Raw genomic sequence first — 22,351 nt, 5'->3', positions numbered from 1 at the left:
TGGAGGAATGCCGCGGGAATAATCCCCTTCACGAATGGAGACGGCCCCGCCAAGTTCCGAGGATTGTTGATGTAGCAGACAACGAGGGGTAATTATCGTCGTCTGACCGCGCCATGGCGGCGGCTTGTCCCCGAGACGCCGTGGTCACGCGAGACTGTTAGAACGGCTGCTTTTCGGTAGCCGCCGTCCCTGAACCCCTCCCCTAGGAGGCACGTGTACTCGCCGCCTCGGGCTAGCTCAGCCCGATGCAGGGATTTGACTCGAAGGTTGCGGTACCTCAGTGAATATTCGGCAAATGGCTGAGTGACAGCTGTCTGCAGGAATTAGGGCCTCCGCTTGCGCGTGTACGAAATTTAGAAAGGCGTTCCCGAGAGACAGTAATATTGGAGTGGTTAAAGGCCGAACCCGGCTATTAGAAAGCCTTCTCGTCTGAGCTCTCAGTCATGCACTTCCAGGCGAGACAAGAAGTCTCGACCGCTGAAGCTAGGTTGGGATTTGTGAGCCCCCTAATTGAGAGGTAGACTTCAGGATCGCTTCGGAAGTTTAGGGTACAGCTCTGTACCGGGCAACTAGACCGGTCGTGCGGCGGGAACAGAGTCCCGGCCATCGTTTCTATAGAGCGGTTTCTGTACGCTCCTAGCATAGCAAAGTTAGACGAAGTTTGAAAAGCTCGAGTGACTTGTACGCACTTGGAGCTAGCATCCAACTGCAGTTTGAAGTTTTTTCTTTTTATTTCTCATGTATCCAGTTACTGCATTGCAAATAGTTGTATAAAAGGTATTCATTTCTCTTCATTAATCACAAACACATCGAGTTCGTCACTTCGACCGCCATCTCAGAGAATTTCAACACCATCGCACTGCGAGCCTCTTGCCAAACCATCCGGAGCCCGGGCGATTGTGTTCCTGACCTGCCCGGGACTTCGGGTAAACGAACGTCGTTAATATTTACTCAAGGTATAAAATATTGCACATAAACGAAATAAAAACCCTTGGCATGAATTATACAAACTAAGACGGAAGCTGAGGGTGGCGACGGAAACACATTTCTGCAGGCCAAAATTGATGTGAACACCCGCAGGCGATCGAGTAACGTTGATCCAAAAGCGAGCGAAAGGGAGATATGTTGAACCAGAGTCCTTCAATGCTTGGGTTTCAAGAGCAGTTTTTTTTCACATCTTATCCGGGATATAGTTACGGGATCGCAGGGGGGATCTCGTGCAATCTGTCGCTCGCTTCAGATTTGCTGCATTTTTCCAAACTTAACTGACGGGCGTGGAACTGAAATAGTGTAAAAAGATGTTAATTGTAGGGGAGACAAAAAAAACCGAATAAAAGAACGATATTTTCTAATGGTACAGCGAATACTTTCTTGACTTCAATAACGCTTGGTGTTGGGCTAGTTGGTATGTATACATAATGTAACAATAGCGCTGAACTTAACACGACGACGTAAGGATCAAGAAAAAAGGACACACGAAACAGTAGATGCACTACTAACAACTTTGAAAAGCTTCAATAAACAAGACAACATATAAATAGTCTTGCCACCTCGTATCACCACCCAATGCATGTTCGAATCATATCACCTCATACAACCATTCTTTTTCTTTAGATAATCAACCTCTCTTTCCAGCAATGAGACTGACGGAGCACTGACGCACTCGCCTTCGAAGCTAGAAACCATCAACAATGCTTGACATATTTCACTTGTAACCCGGTCCCTTGATTTGTAGAGCATCATCGTGTATGTGAAATCTGGAGTGCATTTGCAATTGTCGCAGTGCTTTGCAAGATTGCCAGAAATATAGCCGTCTGCTGACACAGCGCGCGATGCTCCTTCAACCTTTCGTTCACACAACGTCCTGATTGTCCTATGTATGACTTTTTGCAGGCAAGCGGGATCTTGTAAACTATACCAACAGAGCACTTCACAAACTTCCGCAAGTGCGCAACACCACAACTACTATGTCTACTAGTTCCAATTTTCTTGGTCTCCAGCGCTTTATTAACCCGATTGCACATGCTTCCAAGCTTATCTGGTGCGGAACAAACTACCTGTACGTCATGTCTACCCCTATTTTTTCAAGCGATGGGACAAACCATGAACACATGGTATCACGACCGCACGTCTATCTGTTTTGTCACCCGTTGATTTTTTTCCATAAACAACAGCGGACATAACCGATCTTGCTACAGAACTGATAGCCACTTTTTGTGAGCCTGGCTGTTTGGATGTCAAGGCTTTCTGCCATGGCATGATAACACAATTTTTTGTCGCTTTTGTTAGAAAACCTCTGCCTATGCCTCGCTTTACTAATTTACTATGCTCAGAATCAAAAGGAAGCAGCAGTTTTTCTCCCTTGGTATGGTAACACAAGCATGTGTGCCCCTGTTGGAATCTACCGTTTCGTGTGTCCTTTTTTCTTGATCCTGAGGTCGTCGTGTTAAGTTCAGCCCTATTGTTACATTATGAATATTTTATTGATATTTTCTGCCTGGAGGATGATTTAAGGAAGAAAAAATTGCTTTCACTTTTTTTGTTCAGGCGCTCACTGCTACCATTACTTTCCAAATATATCACGTGCTTGTAAATTTCAGAACATTATGGAGAACATCAGGATAAGCCGCTGTCGCTCCAGCCACAATGTGCGGGTGCTTCTACAGTACAGTCCTGAATTTTAAAAGTACGTACCGATGCGGAGTGCGAACAGCGGCGACGAAACAAGGCCGAAACGCGGAGGGGACCGAGGGAGTTATGCCCCTGTCGGAAAATTTCGGTGCTCATTATCCAAATAGGTAAGCGCGCAAAGGCATCATCTGCCTACGGCAGCACAAGTGATTTTGCATCCGTGGAAAAGGTGGTATCCGCGACAAAACAAGCCAGACAGGCATGGTGAAAAACACGAAGGCGTATGAGCCGCGCCTGGGGAAAGTTAAACAGACTTTCAACTATTTAGCATAGTTTCCGAGAAGGGGCGCTGGCCGACGGACATGAAAGCACGCAGGGAGGCTGCGGAGCGGGAAACGGTAGGAGAGAGCTAACAGGAGAGTGGCTCATCGGCTATTTTTCGCTCACGCGTTAGGTAATGATTATACAGGCGGCGTTGGTCAAGCCAACGCCGCCTGTATTAACATTGCCTGACGCGTGGCGCGCTTTTCAATGGGAAGGGTAGGGACGCTTAGTTCAGGCACTGATCCGCTATGTGGCGCGTGCCGGCGGACATCTCGCCTTACGTCACTGCTCGCGAGTCGCGAACGCTGCACCCACTTCTACGACGTGTGTCTGTTAGCTTGCCTGTTGAGCTTCAAGGGCCGTTTCGCATACATCTTAGCCGCGACAAGGCGTTAGTTCTGTGGCGCACTGGGGGATCTCGTTCAACGTGTCGCTCGCTTCATACTTGCTGCATTTTTCCAAAGATAAAGACAGAGGTGGACTGAAATAGTGTAAGAACATACTGATTGTCGGGTAGACATATAGCTAACAGAAAAACGATATTTTCGGATGGGGCAGCCATTATTTTACTGATATTTTTCTTTCTGGAGTTTTAGAGAAGAAAAAATTGCGCGCACGTTTTTCGTTCAGGCGCTCACTTCTACGATTACTTTCCAATAATATCACGTGCTTGTAAACTTCAGAAAGTTATAGGAAACAAAAGGATAAGCAGCTGGGATCCCGCCACGCTGTCCGGGCGCTTCTACAGTACAGTCCTCAATTTTAGACGTGCGTACCGATGCGGAGTGCGAACAGCGGGGTCAAAACAATACCTAAATGCAAAGGGGATAGAGGTGGGATGCCCCACTCAGAAAATTTCAGGGCCTGTGATCAGAGTAGATAAGCGCGCAAAGATAAGCCGGCATCAGCCTGCGGCAGCGCAAGTGATTTTGCTTCGTGACAAAGGAAGTTTTATCAGTGACAGACCAAGACAGACAGGCATGGTGAAAAACAAGAAGGCGTAGGAGCGCCGCCTCGGGAACGCTAAATAAACTTTCCACTATTTTGCATAGTTTCCGAGAAGCGGCGCTGGCTGGCGGACACGAAAACACGTTGGAAGGCTACGGAGCGGGGAAGGGTAGCAGAGAGCAACAGGAGAGTGGTTGTTTGGCCATTTTTCGCTCACGCGTTAGGCAATGTTTATACAGGCGGCGTTGGTCAAGCTCGACTTCAATCTGTGCAGTAATGATTCAAACATTCACTTTTCTTTGTTATTTTTCTCTTGAGTTCGATCATGTGCCCCAGAAGATCAGTAGGACGACTGTGGACAAACGCCAGGCATTGGGTTCTTTTTGTAATGGATAGGATTGTTGCTTTTGGGTTGCTACTACGCCAAACTAATAATTTTTGTTTTATTGCCAAACATAAAGCCAAACTACGGCACGTTATTTGTATGCTCCGTGATCGCTGAGATGGAAACACTCAAAACGTAGTCTTTCTCGGTAAAAAACAAGCGTTAATCCGCGCGTCATGCGAAACTGTGCCTGCTGCGAATTCACGGGTTATTCACGGCGCCGAAGGTCGGTGAGATTTTTCGCCCTTTTTCACGGCGACAGCAGCCGCCATTTCAAGCTGTTAGGTAACATTACGTCATTTTCTGGCATGCTGAAGTTGCCGTTGTGCGACGTAATCGTTCACGCTAACCGTTTAAGTTACGTCACTCCTCAGCAAATCAGCAAATCACAGAGATTGCGTGATATTCAAGTCGTGCTGTTGTTGAATAGCAAAGACAAGCGTAGGTTGTCATGTCCGCTGCACTTATTCTAGTTTTTTTTTGCCAGCCAAGAATTATGCGCTTTCAGTAAAAAGAAATAAGGCAAATTTTAGGACTGGTTCCCGTAAACGGCATGAAGCGACAAAAGGACGACTGGAGACAAAACAGCTTTGCCAACCGGAAGCATGTGATCAAAACTTGAAGCCGTTCGATTCCCGGCCGCGGCGGCCGCTTTTCTGATGGAGGCGAAAAGCAAAAACGCCTGTGTGTACGAGATTTCGGCGCACGATAAAGATCCCCAGGTGGTCAAAATTAATCCGTAGCCCTCCACTACGGCGCGCCTCATCGCCTGCGTTGCGTCGGCGCGTTAAACCCCACAATCAATCAATCAAATCAAAACTTGAAGCCAATCACAAAAGACTTCCAGCAAAATCACAGTTGCCTGTGAATTTTTGCAGTCGAGAATAGGGCCAACGCTCAGTTTCTTCCGTGTTAGCTCTAAATGGTTAGATATGACACCATGCAGCGATGAAAGCACGGCAGTGTCTTTGCTAGCATCGTAAAACAGTGACCTTTCGTGATAAGGAATGCTGCCAAATGTGCCGCCTTTTATATCTTTTTCTAACCATTCAGCGAAATGTTGCCAACCGAGGATTGTTTTAAAGGGAATCTTTTAACCTGTTACCCAAGGGTCCTGCCGCGACCGCTGGTGTGAACAAAAAACTCCCGCCAACAAAAATAAGATACTGGCACCACCAGGAATCGAACCTGGACCGCCTAGAGAAAAGGAGTGACTGCCCGTTGTCTTACCGATTGAGCTACCAGCCCACGCGGAGAGGGGGGAGACAGACGGAGCACTCACTGAGCGCATCTGTGGGTTTGCCCCCTGCGTCCTCGGTGAACTCCACGCATAGCGTTATGCTTCCTCTCGCGCCGCTGTGAGCTCCGCCCACGTCACGTATGGCGGCGCTGTGTGCGCCTTGCACACGCTCTAGGAATTATAGGAATTGAACGAAGCTGACACCAATGCATGACACCTCACCTCTCCTCATTCTCTGCCGCCGAACCCGTCGCCTCCGTCAGCAGCGTAGAGACGAAGGAAAAGTGAGACAGCCTAACGGTGGAGTTGAGGATTCTTTGATTTAATAAAAAAGCATTTCCACTCAGGTGCTTCACCAATACAACTCATCCGACCACTGTTCATTATTCTTGCATTCTTTTAACCTTTGCAAGGAATAACTCTGATTTCAAAAAGCCGTGGTTAAGTGCATTTCAATTGTCTCTGGTTGCACTCTTTGCTGATTCACGCGTTTGAATTCAAGTGACGATCTGCTGCGGTGGCTCAGTGGCTAAGGTGCTGCGCTGCCGAGCACGAGGTCATGGGCTGGCTTCCCGGCCGCGGCGGCCGCTCTTATAATGGAGGCGAAAATAAAAAAAATGCCCGTGTTTACGAGGGTCGAACAGTACAAGTAAAAAAGCTTGAAGAATATCACAGGCTAGACGTAAATGTCGCGAGGAATTTTCGTTTTCACCCAGGAGTTTTGACGCACATGTGCGTCCCGTGACGCGAAAGAACGTGTTTACGTAATTTGGACTATCGTGCTGGTAAAGCTTTTGGGTATGTGCAAAAAATGTCCCTTTAGCTCTGCATTTGTCAATGCAGTGACGATAATGTTCCTGGAGTCCGTCCTATTATTGGGGAGAATAACTGCTGGTATTTGTTCAAGCATAAAACATTCTCGCATTCGGTCGCGTGTCCCCAAATGCCCGGAGAAAGCGGATGGCAGTTCATTCACCTGGCCATGGTGTCGCCGCCAGAGCAGTTGGCCTTCACAATGCTCTCCAGGGCAGCCCGATTGAATGCGAACGTTTGGGGGTGTCTGCTTGGACGGGGAATTCGGGCCCCCGCCCACAATGGACCCAGGTACGCGGGCTCCGAGGCGTTCAGGTTGTGCACCAGGTACCTGAAATGGTAAAAGTTGCACGAACGCGGAATCAGTGAGGTACTTTGCGAGCGTGATACATAAAAGAGAACTGGGCGTTATGTGCAATTTGCATAACGGAAGCTCCACAGGATAAGTGTAGTGTTCGGTATTGCAATTTCCTTCGCCTTTGGACTGCGTAAAATAAAGTTTAGATGGGCAACCTACCAGCGTCTGTTTACCCCAAGACTTCCCGTATTGGCGCGGTAGTCGGGTTCTGAGCCCTGATGAATGTGCCCCGACTTCCGCATGAGGTATCCTACGCTTCATGGCAAGGGAATCAGAGAATGCCTTCTTTATCAGAAATTTTCTCCTGGTAAGGGAGAACATTACCCATGACTTTAAATACGATGAAGAGATACTATGCAATGGTCATTTGGTGTGCTAGTGCTAACGCAGCTAAAGTATGGTAAAAGTGGCTGGTTAAGGCTACTTTCAAATTGTCTACCATTTCTGCTTGTCTTCTGCCTTTTATTATTGTGGAATTATTCTATAACAGCGCCCGCAAGGAAGGTCACTGTCTGCGCCCTGTGGCCTCATATTTGGCTTGCGTGTTGTTTCCCAAAGCGGGGCTCAATATATAACGTATTTAAAGGATAGTATGTTGGATAATTGTTTAATAGTATGTTGGATGAGGAGAATTGTCTATATGAAAACAAACCAATGCATATTCTGCGCCAGGAGGCATTGTCGATGCGCCGTATCGAATGTGACAATGCAGTACCGAGTTTGACTGTTTGTGAAAGTTGAATGCAAGGTCGAGAAACCCGCAAATAGGCTTCACGTTCAGTTGAATCCTAGAGCGGCGGCTCCCATTGAAAGACGCAGTGTGATCCGGGGGAGGGGCATGGGCTTGAAATTACCTTTGACAATATAACCTTATTATGTAGGTGTGCATACATGGCTGCCTTCGTGTGCATTGTTATGCTTCTTGTGCACAAAACCAGAATAACCAGATGTTTTCTGCGTAATTTGTGTTTAGAGATGCATAGAGAAATGAGCAGCACGGAAAGATTTTAGCAAAAAAAAAAAAAAAAAAAACTGCGCCTCACAAAAGAGCAGGCACAGTCAAAGCGTAGTGGCAAGCTGATGTGCATAAGGTTTTGTACTCGGTCATCTTCTCGATATCTGAGTAAGTAAAATATTTGAAACGTGAATGTCCGGGTGGTTGGAGTTCGTTCTCGGTAAGACAAAGAGCGGACAGTGTGGCGGGTAATACTGTATAAACCGCCTCACATATTGCATTCGGGAGCTTTCAAAATATGCCAGCGATGTTGCTTGACACAAGGAGGTTATTACCAATTGCAGTTCAGACGTAAATACACAATAGCCTGTCCTCACATTACAAACAGTGAGAGAAGATTCAACCCAAATTAATCGCTGGACGTGAACCAAGTACGCAATTTATTGCGGAAGAACAGTTTCACTAAGGGATCGTGGTGTCGTTTACCAGAGCAACTATTTATGTTTGGACAAATACGAGTTCTTTTTCACGAACACAGCTCACGTTGAGGTAGCGTTGCTACAGACAAATGAGTACGCATGAACGCAAAGAAAACAATGAGACGAAGATACCGCCCCGTCTATGATGACTGCAGAGGGGGACTACAGGATGCTTGGCAGCAGTGGTGTTGGCGACGTTCATTGGGCTACATTAGCAACGCTTGGCAGTGAGAACGTGTTTCATTTAAACGGAAAGCTAGATGTTCACATAGGACAGTAAAATAAGAGAAAGGAGTAGCGCTATCATAGATTCTCGTGGTGATGTGACCTAGGCTACTTTCGCCGAAGTGAGAGGCGCTGTCTCGACCTAACACTGCCAGTCGAAAATTAATTTGGTTGCAAGACCTCAAGGTTGATTTTGCTTGATTTTGGCCGGCCGGAATAATAGCTGTGACACACGGCAACCCTACATCTCGTTTAAAGTAAACCCCTTTCCCCACGTCGAAAGACATTCTGTTGATAGTGGTGGTGCTCGTGACACAAAGCTACCCCCATCTCGGTAATGTCGTTCCCGTAACTGAGATCCCATTCAAGTGGCGCTAGCAGTTCTGTGGAAAAACCATGCACAATAAGAAAAATAAAGTGCGGCTAATAGACCTTCTTCATTGTTTTAAAAAGGAACCGTGCGTTTTATTGTTGTTCAAAAAAGAAATGGATAAGTTTAGATATTTGTATTAAAAAGCAATGATAGAGTGCTTTTTTAGCCGTCCCGTGCCTAATCTGGCTACAGTGGGCAGGTGTTAACAAAAATATATTGCCATTGGGCTTGTATGGTGAAATTAATTTCATTGAAAGTTTAGCAAGTTATGAAAGTATTAAGGAATCATGGTCTCATTAGGTTCAGATGTGCTTATGATTTGCAAGCGCCTGCTTACGAGGCTGCACCGCTGCTCCTTTCCGTCTCGGAAAGGAGATAGGCGAACACCCTTTACGGGAAAACCCCGCTGTGGTAAAAGAAATTCTCCTTTGTCGTTGGTCACTGAGGCGAACGCCGTTTCGGTAGCAGCCCTTCTCGGCAAAGGCCTTTTAAGCGCCCTTGTGTCAGGGGTAGAAGGGAGTTGCCCATGCTTGGAAGTCGACACAGTCATTCACGGAAGCTGTTTTACGTAAAAGCTTAGATGATGATTACATTATTCTTTGTAACAATGTGAAATTAACCCTATTCTCACCGTCGCCCCGTGCACGCTCAGCAAGAACATTTGAATCCCAAGACAACTGATTGGCTGACGACAGAGCCCAAGGTACGGAAACCTACTTCGTAATTTATTACCATAGTGACAGCCGTGAACTGGGGGCTAGAAGCATTTCAAGGAGCCACCGGTGTCAATCAAAGAAATTGGGTAAGAAACTGTTCACGGGAACTACGAGAACTTCGAATAAACCCAATATCACCGTGAACCATGCATTGGGGTTGTTTATTTGTGTTTTGATTTTGCCGCCCGGCTGAGCCGGTCTGTGTTATCCGTCTTGTGTGTACCAAGGGAGGCGCGTCCTGTCATGGAGCCCCTGAAGCCCCGCGGAACGGCCTTTACGGCGTACCACCCCCAAACAAACGGACTAACGAAACGCCTGAGCAAGACAATCGCGGATATGCTGTCTATGCACCTCGAAGTTGAATATAAGACTTGGGACGATGTCCTACCGTATGTCACGTTTGCGTACAATACAGTGATTGAGGAAACCACAGAGATGCCACCGTTCCACCTTGTCTACGGAAGACGGCCGACTACGTGGCTTGACGCCATTCTACCCCACGTGCAAGAAGACGACCTCTACGCCGACGTCCAAGGATACCTTCAGCGTGCGGAGGAGGCTTGCCAGCTCGCGTGAGTTCGCACAACGAACCACTACTTCTATGTGCGTTTTATTGGCGCAAGGGCGTCTGAGGCCAAAGACCGCCAAGACAATGTTTGTTCACTTTTATTGCTAAAATACCATGGCGATGATGGTGATGTACTTGATAAAAAATAGTGTATAGATGGGTGTAAAGGGCCCTTACTCTAAAAGGGGAGGATGATTAAGATGAGAGGTAACAATGATGATGTTTAAGTGTGACAGTGCTGGGGGCATCATAAAATGACCCTAGCTCCTGCGATGGCAGTGACGTCCCTGAAACCTGTTATGAAAACGCTCCGAACCACCCTCACTGTCCTCGGGTGGCCCTGATGTCACACATGGTATGAGATGAGTGCTAAAAATCCAATGTCAGCGAGGTAGGCTAAAAGGCGTTCACTTCTGATCGGGGGTGGATCGGATAAAAACAAAGATGGGTGTAAGGGTATCGTGTAGGTGTATAGTTCGGGGTAGTGTCGTTTCTTTGCTTCATGGTATGCCAAACATTCAGTCAATACGTGGAGAACTGTAAGTCGTCGTCCGCACTTCTCACAAGCAGGTGGTGCTGTTCCGTATAAAAGTTATGAGTGAGTAGCTTGTGTGTGACCTATCCTTAATCTACATATTGATATTTCTGTGAACCTGTTCCGTTTGTCTGTGTTGTATTTCCCTATTTGTGGTTTTATAATGTGTAGTTTGTTTTCGATTTGTGTGTCCCACTGTAACTGCCAGTGCCTTCGAATCCTACTCCGAACTGATTGCTTCATGTCTAGGTAGGGAACATGTGGAATATCTACAACACTGCGGAGAGCCGCCACAGCGGCATTCTGGTCAGCAATTTCATTGCCCGAAAGGCCGCTGTGCCCAGGTACCCAGCAAACTATTACAGTGAGTTTTAGAGCGTAGGCAGCCATTATGGACTTTATAGGTCGATTTAAACTCAAGTTCTTCGTTGGTTTTCCTGAAAGAAGAGCTAGTACTATGCTTAGGGAGTCTGTAAAAATAATGGAACTGTGTATTCTGCTTTGTGTAATGTGTTCCACAGTTGTTAAAATGCCGTGTGCCTCTGCTGTGAAAATACTGGTACTTTTGTTCATTGTCTTTGTGATAGCAAAGTTTGGGCCATGTGCAGCGCATGACACAGAATTAGCAGACTTGGAGGCATCTGTGTGAAACGTTGTGTAGGGATACTTATGCCGTAGGTGTAGGAAATGCTGTAAGACGAGTTCTCTTGGTGCAGTTTTTTTGTTAATGGCTAGAAAAGATAAATCACAAGAAACCGCGGACATTTCCCAAGGAGCGACAAGGTCTGTGATCGAAGTTCTGTAAGTCTCGGTAAGAGAAATCCCAAGCTCCTCAGCTTGCACTTTCACTCTCAACGAGAAGGGCAGAGATATAGACGGCCGACTGAGAAACAAGTGCATGGCAGAGCTGTCGTGGATAATAAGTGAGGAAGGATGATTTTTATAGATGTCTTCACAGCATACAATAGGTCTGTGTATAAGCGCTGGTCTTCCAGGCACCACTGATCACATTCCACGTATAGGCTTTGCGCAGGACTTGTTCGGAAGGCTCCAGACGAAAGGCGAAGCCCCAGGTGCAGAACAGGGTCAAGCATTTTTAAAGCGGTTTTCGAAGCTGAACGTATACTACGCTCCCATAGTCCAACCGCGACTTCACTAAACTGTTGTAGAGACGTAGCAGGCACAGCTTATCTTCGCCGTAGGAGTGGTGGGATAGGACTTTTAGGATATTCATCGCCTCTATACATTTTATTTTGAGTAGCTTTATATGAGGAATAAATGACAGCTTTTCATCTAGCAGAATGCCTAAAAACTTGTGCTCCTTTTTCACAGGCACAGCTACTTCATTGAGCAGGACGGTGGGCTGAGGGTGAATACCACGCCTCTTCGAAAACAGGATGCATGTGCTCTTTTGAGGATTTAGCTTAAAGCCATTTTCTTCTGTCCACTTTACAAGCCTGTTTGTGGCAAGTTGTACCTGCCGCTCACAAATAGATAGATTACTGGACCGGAAACTGATGTTAACATCATCCACATAAATGGAGTAAGAAATTGTACGGGGCAGAGCTTTTCCGAGGGTGTTCATTTTAACTATGAAAAGTGTGCAACTCAGTACTCCACCCTGAGGAACGCCATTTTCTTGCATATACAGCGCAGATACTGCAGCCCCGACCCTCACTCTGAATGTTCGTTCAGACAAATAGCTTTGAATGGCATTAAGCATATTTCCACAAATACCAAAACATTTTAGGTCCCGCAGGATGCCGTAGCGCCAAGCAGTGTCATATGCTTTTTTTAGATCAAAAAATATAGACATACAATACTGTTTGTTCACAAAGGCATTTTTCACATAAGATTCAAAAGCGACAAGTTGGTCCATTGTTGACCTGCCCGACCGAAACCCTGCCTGGCAGCTGTCGAGAATACCATTGTATTCCAGGAAGTATAGTAACCTTCTGTTAATCATTTTTTTCGAACAGCTTACACAAGCAGCTGGTCAAGGCAATGGGGCGATAACTTGAAACGCAGGAGGGATCCTTTCCCTGTTTAAGCAATGGCACAATCACAGCTTGTTTCCATGTCTTAAGAAAGTGCCCGACCCGCCATATCTTGTTAAACAAAAAGAGGAGAGTATGAATTGTGTCTGTATGAAGGTGTTTGATCATAGTGTACGTAATGTTATCAGCACCTGGCGCAGAAGGCTTGCAACCCGCCAACGCAGTAATGAGCTCGTGAAGAGAGAATGGACAGTTATAGGAGTCATTCGATTGTTTGCGGTCACGTATGGACTTCTGCTCAGCCGACTTTTTGTAGTGCATAGATGTGCTTGTGTAATGTGAGGCGCTTGAGATGTGTTCAAAGTGTTGCGCCAGCGCATTTGCCTGGTCCTCTAAGGTGTCACCAGTGGTGTTAACAAGGGGTAAGTTATATGTCCTTTGTCCATTTAGTTTTCTTATCCTATTCCAAACCTTTCGCGTATCTGTGAAGGAATTTATGGAGCTTAAGAAGGACCTCAAGCTATTGCCTTTGGTCTGACGCCGAATGCGCCTTCCCATGGATTTGGCGCGCTTGAATGCTACAAGGTTGTCTGCAGTTGGATATCTGCGAAGAATGCCCCACGCCTTGTTCTGTGCCTGGCGCGCTTGTCGACATTCTTCATTCCACCAGGGTCGCTTTAGGTTACTTTTGCTACCAGAAGTCTGGGGAATGAATTTCTCTGCAGCATCAAGAATATGGGCTGTGACAAGGCTACACGCTTCATCAATACCCAAGTGTTCTATGGAGGTGTGTGAGAGTTGAGATTTCTGCTTAAATTTTTCCCAGTCTGCAGCGCTTTCTTTAAACCTTTTATTTGAGGTTGCAGGGTAGGGGTCTTTGTCTAGGCACTTCAAGATTACTGGGAAGTGGTCACTCCCTAACGGGTTTTTGTCCACCTGCCACTCACCGAGTGGGAGAAGAACCGCAGAACCTATTGCCAAGTCTATGTGTGAGTACGTGTTATGTGTGGTGTTATAGTATGTTGGTTGTTTGTTGTTAAACAGACACGCACCAGACGATACCAAGAACTGTTCAATTAAACGGCCACGGGCATCGGTTCTCCCAGAGCCCCAGAATTTGTTGTGTGCATTTAAATCTCCGACTAGGATGAAGGGTTCCGGAAGCTCGTCCACCAGGGACTCGAATTCTGAGGTAGACAGACGATAATCCGGGGGAATGTATAAAGAGCATATGGTAATCAGCCGACCAAAAATGATAACGCGGACAGCAACCGCCTCAAGGCTGGTGAGCAGTCTAACGGACTGGGAGGGGATCGATTTTCGGGTCACAATGGCAACCCCGCCAGATGAATGAGCAAAGACATCTCTATCTTTCCTAAAGACAGTGTATTGCCTCAGAAAGTTACTTTGCTTGTGATTCAGGTGTGTCTCTTGGAGGCAAACAATACTAGATTGATGTTTATAAAGGAGTTTATATACATCATTTAAGTTTTTTATGAGACCCCTACAGTTCCATTGAACTATGTTCTCAACAGCAATTATGCGTCAAAAATAATAAATCGAAGTGTGTTTTTTTGTTCAGATCAGTGAGTCTTGTTTAGGGCCTGTGATGCGAGGAGCTGGTTTTTTCCCACGGCCACGAGTGCTGCGGCGCTCATTTCGTTCCTGAGGTGCAGGTTCAAATGCCAAAGTGTCCATATCCTCTTCTGACACTTCAGGTGTCATCGAATTGGTACGCTTCCGTCGAAAACCTCGAGGAATGGTCCCTGAGGTGGCCTCAGCCTTCTCAGTCGGAGCCTGCGGTGCAGGAGGGGACGGGGTCTGTGTGGAGCCCCGACAGTTCGTGCTCTCAACGCCCTCGAGTGTTGTGGGGGCGAACGGAGCTGGACTGGAAGCAGAACCAGCCCCAACAGCGTCCGTTGCAAAGTCCTCCACGGGCTCCGCAGGGGTAGCGTTGGGGCGCTGGGCTGTGAGTGGCAGCCCGGCAGGATCAGGAACCACCAGGGACTCTGCTGTGGAGGCAGGAGGAGCTGGTGGCCGCTCAGAAGGGGTTAACGACATCGACACATCAGCTAGGCTGCACTGTGTCGCTGTACTAACCAGACGTCGCCCCAACCCCCGGCGGGCGGCGTCTGCATAGGATGTGGCCGAAAACAACTTGTGCTTCTGGCGTGCCTCGGGGAAAGTTATGTTTTCAGTCACTTTGATATGAATGATCTAGTTTTCTTTCTTGAAAGATGGGCAAGATCGTGAGTATGCAGCATGTGCGCCACTGCAGTTCGGACATTTCAGAATTGTGTTTTGGCATTCTTCAGAGGTGTGATCATTTTCGCCGCATTTAGGACAGGTGAGCTTGCCACGGCAGGCTAGTGTTCATTGCCATAATGCTGATACTTGAAGCATCGCCTCGGGTTAGGTATGTAAGCGCGAACACGACAGCTAATAAAAGCTGCCTTCACTGTCTCGGGCAGGGTAGAGCTGGCGAAAGTAAGAATGATGTGTCGCGTCGTTATGTCTGCCCCGTCTCTTCTCATTACAATTCTACGAACACCAACAACACCTTGGTCTCGCATTCCCTCAAGGAGATCAGCGTCTGTCTCATGCAGTAGTTCTTTGTCAGAAATGACACCTTGGACAGTGTTTAGAGTGCGATGCGGCGTGACGGTGACAGCCAAGTTGGCAATTTTTTCTTGCTTCAGAAGGTTGTCGCTTTGGTTTTTTCGCATTACCTCAACAAGTAGGTCTCCGGAGGGAATCTTTTTGGCATTGTAATCTTTCCCAACAATGTTCTCAATGCACTTGGCAATGAAGAACACTGACAGGTCAGTGATTGGTGATTTGTCGTCGGTTGAGTGTACTACAAGGTACTTACTGAATGTTGCCTGGGGTGGTTCGATTCTCAGTGCTTCGGTGCGACCCCGTTTAGGAGGCCGATCGGGTTTTCTGAGCGGAGTAGGAAATGTAGCCATAAAACTTCGAGTGAATTCGGTGGCAAGGCCGGTCGCCCACCACCGAGCCCAACAAGGGAACGTGACTGTGCAGGACACGTTAACCGTACCTTGCCACTATAACCTTATGCTTGGACTCAAGGCTGACATCTTTGCACAAGGTTAACCCTCGCCACCTAGAAAAATGTAGAACAAGGAAGGAAGGAGATGACAGGACAGAGTTAAGAAAGAGGATAGGAAAGAGAAAGAATAAAGAGGAGGACAGGAAAAGGCAATTGGCTGATTCCCCCCAGGGCGGGTCAGACCGGGGGCACCGTTTGTGAGAAGCAGGGGCCAAAGTGGTGTGTTGCCGCTGTCAGGGGGCCATGAAGGTCCAAAACAACCCTGGCGTTGGCTCAACCACCAGGATGCCCATTTCCTCAGACACGGCAAAGCCACGCACAGCCGGGGCGTGGGTGGGTCCAACCCACATGTGCTCGGCTCCAACCCACATGTGCTCGGGGATCGTGTGTGGGTTTGGACTCCCATACGACGACGTGGACTAAGTGAGAAACCTCTACGACGGTTTTTCGGATCCTACCGGATTCGACAACGTGTTGGCCAACTAACCTACGAGGTGATCCCCGATGGTGATTCCGGAACATCACGATGACGCACGCGGCCCGAAGTCGTCCAGGTGGTTCGCTTAAAACCTTTCTACGTATGATGACGGACTTCTATTTTAAATTCGAATGCATTTATTAGTTGGGGGTTGTCTTGCGTCCATCGAGCGGCGTGCGCCTGCATTCCTCCAGCGCGAGCGCACGTGAGCGCGCGCCTCGTAGTTCTGCCTTCGTCGTCGTCGTCGTCGTAAATGCGAATGCATTTCTTAGTCGGGGGTTGTCGTGCTCCGTCGGCGTGCGCCCGCAGGTGTTATCTCTCCGCGCTCAATGCCGAACGCATTCGCTTGAAGCGAGCTGTACTAGTTTGCTCGAAGCGGCAAGGACGGCGAGTACTGCGGTGTTAGTCTCGTGTCTAACGTGTATGGGAACTTGATGTCGCACGCCGTTGCCACGTCTCCCGTTCGAGACACGTCTCCGTACAAGGACTTGTACACCCTTGCCTACACCGGATACGGAGTCTTTGTGGTGACCGTGTACCTCGCGCCCAACCTCGCTCGAGACGCCGTTGCCGCGCAGCTGGACGCGGCTATGGAAAGTGTGCGCGTGCACTCCAAACCCTCTGACCCCATAGTCTTGGTTGGCGACTTCAACGTTGACGTGCGCAAGAAGAGTGGCGAGTGGCTGGTCGAGTACATGCAGATCAGGCACTCTATGCATTGTCTCTCTGCCGGCTTCGACACGTGCCCCACTACCATTCACGGGAGTTGCATTGATCTGTTCTTTACTTGAAACTGTGACGCGCGTATGCTTCTCAAAGACCTTTTGACCGTGCACTTTAGCGATCACAAGGCAGTGATTCTGGCCGTCAGGTACAACGATAACAAAAACAGGTGCTGATGAATAAATGATTACGTTCACACTCTCATCATTATTTACGCCATTACTCGCAACACACTCATCGGCGCACCCAATGCATTCGCATTTCTGCAGGATTCACTTCGGGGAGGCGCGGGGGAATTTTTTTTTATTTGTTCGGACTGTCGCTTGTGTTCCCATCGGTCGATGCACTCTTACAGGGGGGGGGGGGCAATGCCGGGAACCATGCATTGAGTTTGTTTATTTGTGTTTTGCTTTTGCCGCCCGTCTTTGTCAAGTCTTTGGCTACGTGACAATATGTTTGACGTAGGAAGGATGGCTTAAATGTACAATCTTGAGAAACGCCATTTAAGGTTTAGAATATCTTTTGAGCATCATTTGACCTAGCTTCAGAGGTTCAATGCTCTTGTGCGTAAGTTCATGTGGGAGCACATTGAGTCCTATTTTCATAATCGATTACGCCATTCGGGGCTGGTTCTCAGGCTGAGAATGTATTGACGTAGAAACTACTGATTCTCAGTCGCTTAAGAGAAATTCGCGATTTTATATAGCGTGTTACGGAGGGTAAATTGGAGTGAACAAATATTATATTTCCTGTGCTCTGCGCACGCGTAGTGAAATGAATGAAGTAAATTTTAGCTGGAGCTGGTACATAAAATGGCTGCAATAAAAACTCATGGCTGTTCTGGCGTAGAAAAACAAAAGTACCACACATACTGCCAAGACACCCCAACCTCGGGACGTACATATTGTTGCCGAAATGAATAAAACTGCCACGTAACATAAGAGGGATTCAACAGTTCTTTCATCTTGGCAGTAGCTTTGAGATGGTGCCTTGCCGGATGTCAAGCATTAGACTTATTTTGGAGGGGAGGCCAAATACCAATTTTTATACAAAGGCTGTTGCACTCATAAGCAAAAGATTAATGTAATTGAATGTGCCACAAAGGAACAGCAAACAAGTAGGCATATTTCATGGGAACATTTCCAACGAAAAGCACTTCCCAGTTTGCCGATTTTGACATTATGGACGCCTGTTTGCGGGTGATTTTGAAACTGTGCACGCCTGTTGGCGGGTGTTTAGGCAACAATCCATCATAAGTAAACTTCAGCCGTCACCGTAGTTAAAGCATGGCACTCAGTACGATTGCTGAATCTCTTGCCTCTTTACCCTGTTTCCGCTGGAAGAAACAAAGAAACTCCGATAAAGAGCAGTACCAAAGCAGGCTTCGTTACCTGAGGTTCTCGACAATGACGAAAGACATCACGGTGCTCCACAGGAACCACTGGGTGTCTCTCGAGACGTTCGCCTGTTGCAAGTACCGGAAAAGGGTCTGGCGGGCGCTCTCCGAGTCGGGATTATTCACGAACAATGTGAGTTCACTGCGCACCATGTCACGGTAATTCGTGACGAACAGCAAGTGGTTGCAATGGCGTCCCCAGGTGGAATTGACTTGAAGATCAACATTGTCGGCTATTCTGCTGTCCTCGAACATGTCGATGACGCAAAATATGACCGCGGCATATTGGGGTCTTTGGTCGGAGAGCTCTGCAATTTCATGAAATGGAACAAGGTGGTTGTTAATCCGAGGTACCTGTCGAATAAATGGCTCAAGACATTAGCGGCAATGCTACACATTGAGGCGTGAGTGCAGAAAAGCAAATAGAAGGAAACGTGGAGTTAAGTAGACTTGGACGAAGAAAACAAGGTAAGACAGGTACAGGCTCCTGTATCTGTCTTACTTTGTTTTCTTTACCCACGCCCAGTGTGCGCCGCGCTTTCTCATTTTGTTCAGCACGTACTAACTACCTCAGCAACAAGATTTTGTTGAAAACCAGGCACCTTTTGAAGCTGTACCCGTGCATTGTGCAGCATATTTACAGCAGGTGACTGTCTAAAAAGTGGTTAGAAATATATTCACCCGTATTTTCGGGAGACTTCCGACCAGCTGATTACGGAACCCAATAACACTGTGCTATGAATGTAATGATGTTCACAAAACCCGCGAACCGTGGGAATTAGTATTGAATCGACATTTTAAAGATAGGTGGCCCAGTGAATGCGGGGCACTAAAGCAACATTTCGTGCATGCGGGCGCCAGGATGCGTATGGTGCAGGGCTATGAGCCCACTGTAGGAAACACAGGAAGGATGCATGCGGAGGACACTTTAAGATAATGTTCTTGAACCCTCGACTAAGAGCTCCAGCAACAGAGCTGTCGAATATTCCAGAAGGCAGAAGAAAGAAAGCGAAATACTATTGGGCTGCTACATTTTTGTTCGCTAAAATGAAACCGAATCAGCGCTCTGTGCTTGTGTTGCTCTGTAGCTGCACCATTTCGTTTAACGTGTTAATTCTTATGTTCCATTTTTCGCTGATAATGATGAGATGTAGACATGTCGCGCCAGACGGGATGCTAGGCACGATGGTTGCAAATCGGATTAGTGCGCAGTTGAGGCGAACAAGATATTTTGAGCAAATAGGTGAAGACGACTGAACAACTCCTATCGCTGTTTTTATTTCTTAATTATTCCCCTTTGGGCGCCTACGTTTTGCTTTGTTAGTTACCTTTTGAATACACTAATAAGCAGATTCACAATTTTTCAGAAAAAATGGATCATTAACATTCCATGGTGATTTCGGGTTAAAAAACGCGGCTCGCTAGACACACACCGGCCTGCAACTTAGCCATGACAAGCGGTCTCTTGAGGGCGCTTGCCAGCGCGGAGTTGTTCTTGATGGCCGAAAGCTGGCGCTGCAGATGAGACAATCCACGCCGAATGACCGTAGGGGCCGCAGGGTAAACGGAATTCCAGGATCTGGCCGGACTAGCCCACAACAGTCCCAGCGCTAGGCCAACCGTGAATCCCAGTGTCAGGATGCTGAGCCTGTGGCCGAGACCAGGAAGGCAGAAGCCTCTGTTCGCCATGTCTGCGTGCTGCGCGAGTGATAAAGAGACGCTACGTGAATAGGGCAGCGTGCGTGCTCTGGCATCCACTATGCATCGCATTCAATCGATAGCCGTCACCTACCGGAACATCTCCCAACACTCCCGCCTGCTTTGCGGAGTCGAGGCTGCCACATGTGGCGCCTTCTTTGTGGCGCTGCACCATCAAACGCAAACCTTCCTCACACCTGTATCAGTGCATAGGGTTCCTCATTGTTTATCCTCTCCCAACAGTCTCTTGTGTAACGCGAGGCGCACTTTCTATGCCTCGCTCTGTCAATGTCCGCGCGCCCTCATCCTCATCCCCATCCAACCCTCTGGGGACAGACGGCGGGGTGCTCATACGCTTAGACCGTGACCGCCAGGAACTGCTGAAGCACCTGAGCCTCGATGAGGGCCACTCCTCCACTATAAAATCAGAGTACCAAGTAAAAGTGCTTTCTCTATCTCGTACCTGCGAAATTATTTATCGTAGCTTTATAAGTACTTGCTGGACATTTCACAAGTGCGATCGGTATTTTTTCAACAATGTAGGAAAGCTTAACACATTGACGCAATACAATTTTATAATTGGTAACTGAGTCCGATTTTGGGGCAAGCATTAGAAGCTATGGGTGGTAGGGAAATTGACCACAGTTGGCGTGTTTAAATGCTTAAAAACCATTTTGATGACTTGCAACGGAGACTAGATGTGGTTATGCCATTTTTAGTGCAATTTAAGGCGCCCATAGTTAGCATAAATGCTATGTTGCTCTTAATTGTTATTTTCGTCATCCCCAGCAGTGGCAGATTTTCGGGAACAACCACTGCAAAGGTTCCCACTGTGACACAGCCGCCGAGAATGGCAGTGAGATGGTTTAGCATTGGTCTGCAGCATAGAAGGCGGAGTGAGTGCTCCGCAATGGTTTCTAGTGCTGACCAGTCGGGCGCGAGAAGCGTAATAATGCGGTAGCACGTGCTTAGGGGACACGACGGTAAATAGTGCCCGCGGGGTTATACACAGAGCAGATGCCTGGGTTCACCCCGGTGTTGTACGGAACGGCGTTCCTGTAACTAGCTCCTTTTGGGAGGAACAGAGGAACGCCACCGTTTCATTAAGAGTGCGTGGAACTGCAGCGGTAAGCCATTACGTTTACGGAGGAATGGTAGAGGGAACGTCGTTTTATCTTTGAACGTTCCACCTCTGGGTTGGACCGTTTTGATGTCAGAGCTTTAGGGCTGGAGCTAGTACAAAAAGCCACAGGCCACTGCTGTGTGTCTCTTCCTATAATGTGTCCAATTTGCCCGCCCTTCCACAGGACGTACTTCCTCGAAAGTGGAAGGAAGAGGAATAACCACGCAGCGTCCCACCGGCTGTTGCGCACGGCCATGTCGGTACGTCGTCCGCAGATGCGCATGAGACAGGTCCTTCGGTGCCCCTTTGATTTTTCTTCTGCTGCGACTTTTTCTTTGTATACACAAAAGCTGAGTAGGAGAAGGCCGCAAGGTTTTTTTTCTCCGTGCATTTGTCACAAAAACTGGAAATAAGGGTATGTCAGTGAGCAGAGGAACGTACTTTCCTCGGTGAGGTAAGGCGTTTATTTTACGACTAAGCCGTCTCGGAACACCGCTCGAGCAACCAACGAAGATGATCCGTCTCGTAGAAGACGAAGCGTTCCTCGATGTGTTTGGTGATGGGGATAACGGAGCAGTGAAATAAATGATTTTCTACGCTTCGGAGCTTCGCGCTCACACTTATTCCCTCCTCCTTCACGAGGTCGCGCAACTGGAGCGCTTCCGAGCGAAAGCAATCGCGTGGAGGAGGCGGCGGGTAATTGAACTGGAGCTCTTCGCGGATGATTTGACGTATGAGGGCGCGCAGGTCCACGTCCCCCTGTGGTTGCATAGCAAGACCATTTGGTTGCAGACGGACGACCTGCAGTTCGTCCAGGCGCTGACAGGTTGTCCGGATATCGCTGATTGTCGAAGGATCTTGAATTACAAAGGCGGTGAAGGCAAAAGGTGCTATGCCCTTCAGGACATGGCGAACCTTGTCGGCCTCCGGCATGTTTGCATCCACACGGCGACATAGAGCGAGAACGTCCTCTATGTAAGACGTATACGTCTCCTCAGGGCCTTGAAGGTGACTGGCCAGCTTCCGTTTCGCCATGTCTGACCGAGTGGTTGGCCTACAGAATATCTGGCGCAGCTCCTGACAAAAGGTGGCCCAGTCGGCGAGCCGGTGGTTGTTGTTCAGAAACCATGTTTGTGCCACCTTGTCCAAGGAAAACCCAACGTTCTGTAATTCGCCACGTCATCCCAACGGTTAAACGCACTGACTCGAGCAAACTGATCCAGCCAGTCTTCAACGTCTTCATGGTAGAGCCCGGCGAAATGAGGAGGATCGCGCTGGCAGCTGGTGATAGCAAATGCCAGAGGCGCAGCAGGGGA

The 22,351-nt window shown here is 47.9% G+C and overlaps 1 protein-coding gene across 1 annotated transcript in view; it reads right to left on the bottom strand.

The window, feature by feature from the left end:
• Positions 1–21,968, bottom strand: part of LOC144167996 (uncharacterized) — a 30,797-nt gene extending 8,829 nt beyond the window's left edge. The window contains exons 1-6 of the mRNA XM_077697098.1: positions 21,654–21,968; positions 20,007–20,078; positions 19,835–19,912; positions 19,648–19,729; positions 18,210–18,522; positions 6,505–6,672 (exon numbers count right to left, since the gene is read on the bottom strand). Of these exons, the coding sequence (XP_077553224.1) occupies positions 6,505–6,672; positions 18,210–18,522; positions 19,648–19,729; positions 19,835–19,912; positions 20,007–20,078; positions 21,654–21,968 (1,028 nt within the window). The remainder of the gene's footprint in view (positions 1–6,504; positions 6,673–18,209; positions 18,523–19,647; positions 19,730–19,834; positions 19,913–20,006; positions 20,079–21,653) is intronic.
• Between the last annotated feature and the right edge of the window lie 383 nt (positions 21,969–22,351).

The sequence above is a fragment of the Haemaphysalis longicornis genome, unplaced genomic scaffold, assembly GCF_048455015.1.
Source record: "Haemaphysalis longicornis isolate Haplotype H1 unplaced genomic scaffold, Haemaphysalis longicornis Haplotype H1 scaffold_2, whole genome shotgun sequence".
NCBI lineage: Eukaryota > Metazoa > Arthropoda > Arachnida > Ixodida > Ixodidae > Haemaphysalis > Haemaphysalis longicornis.
The sequence above is the reverse complement of the archived record's forward strand: the minus strand, read 5'-3'. Positions and strand labels throughout refer to the sequence as shown.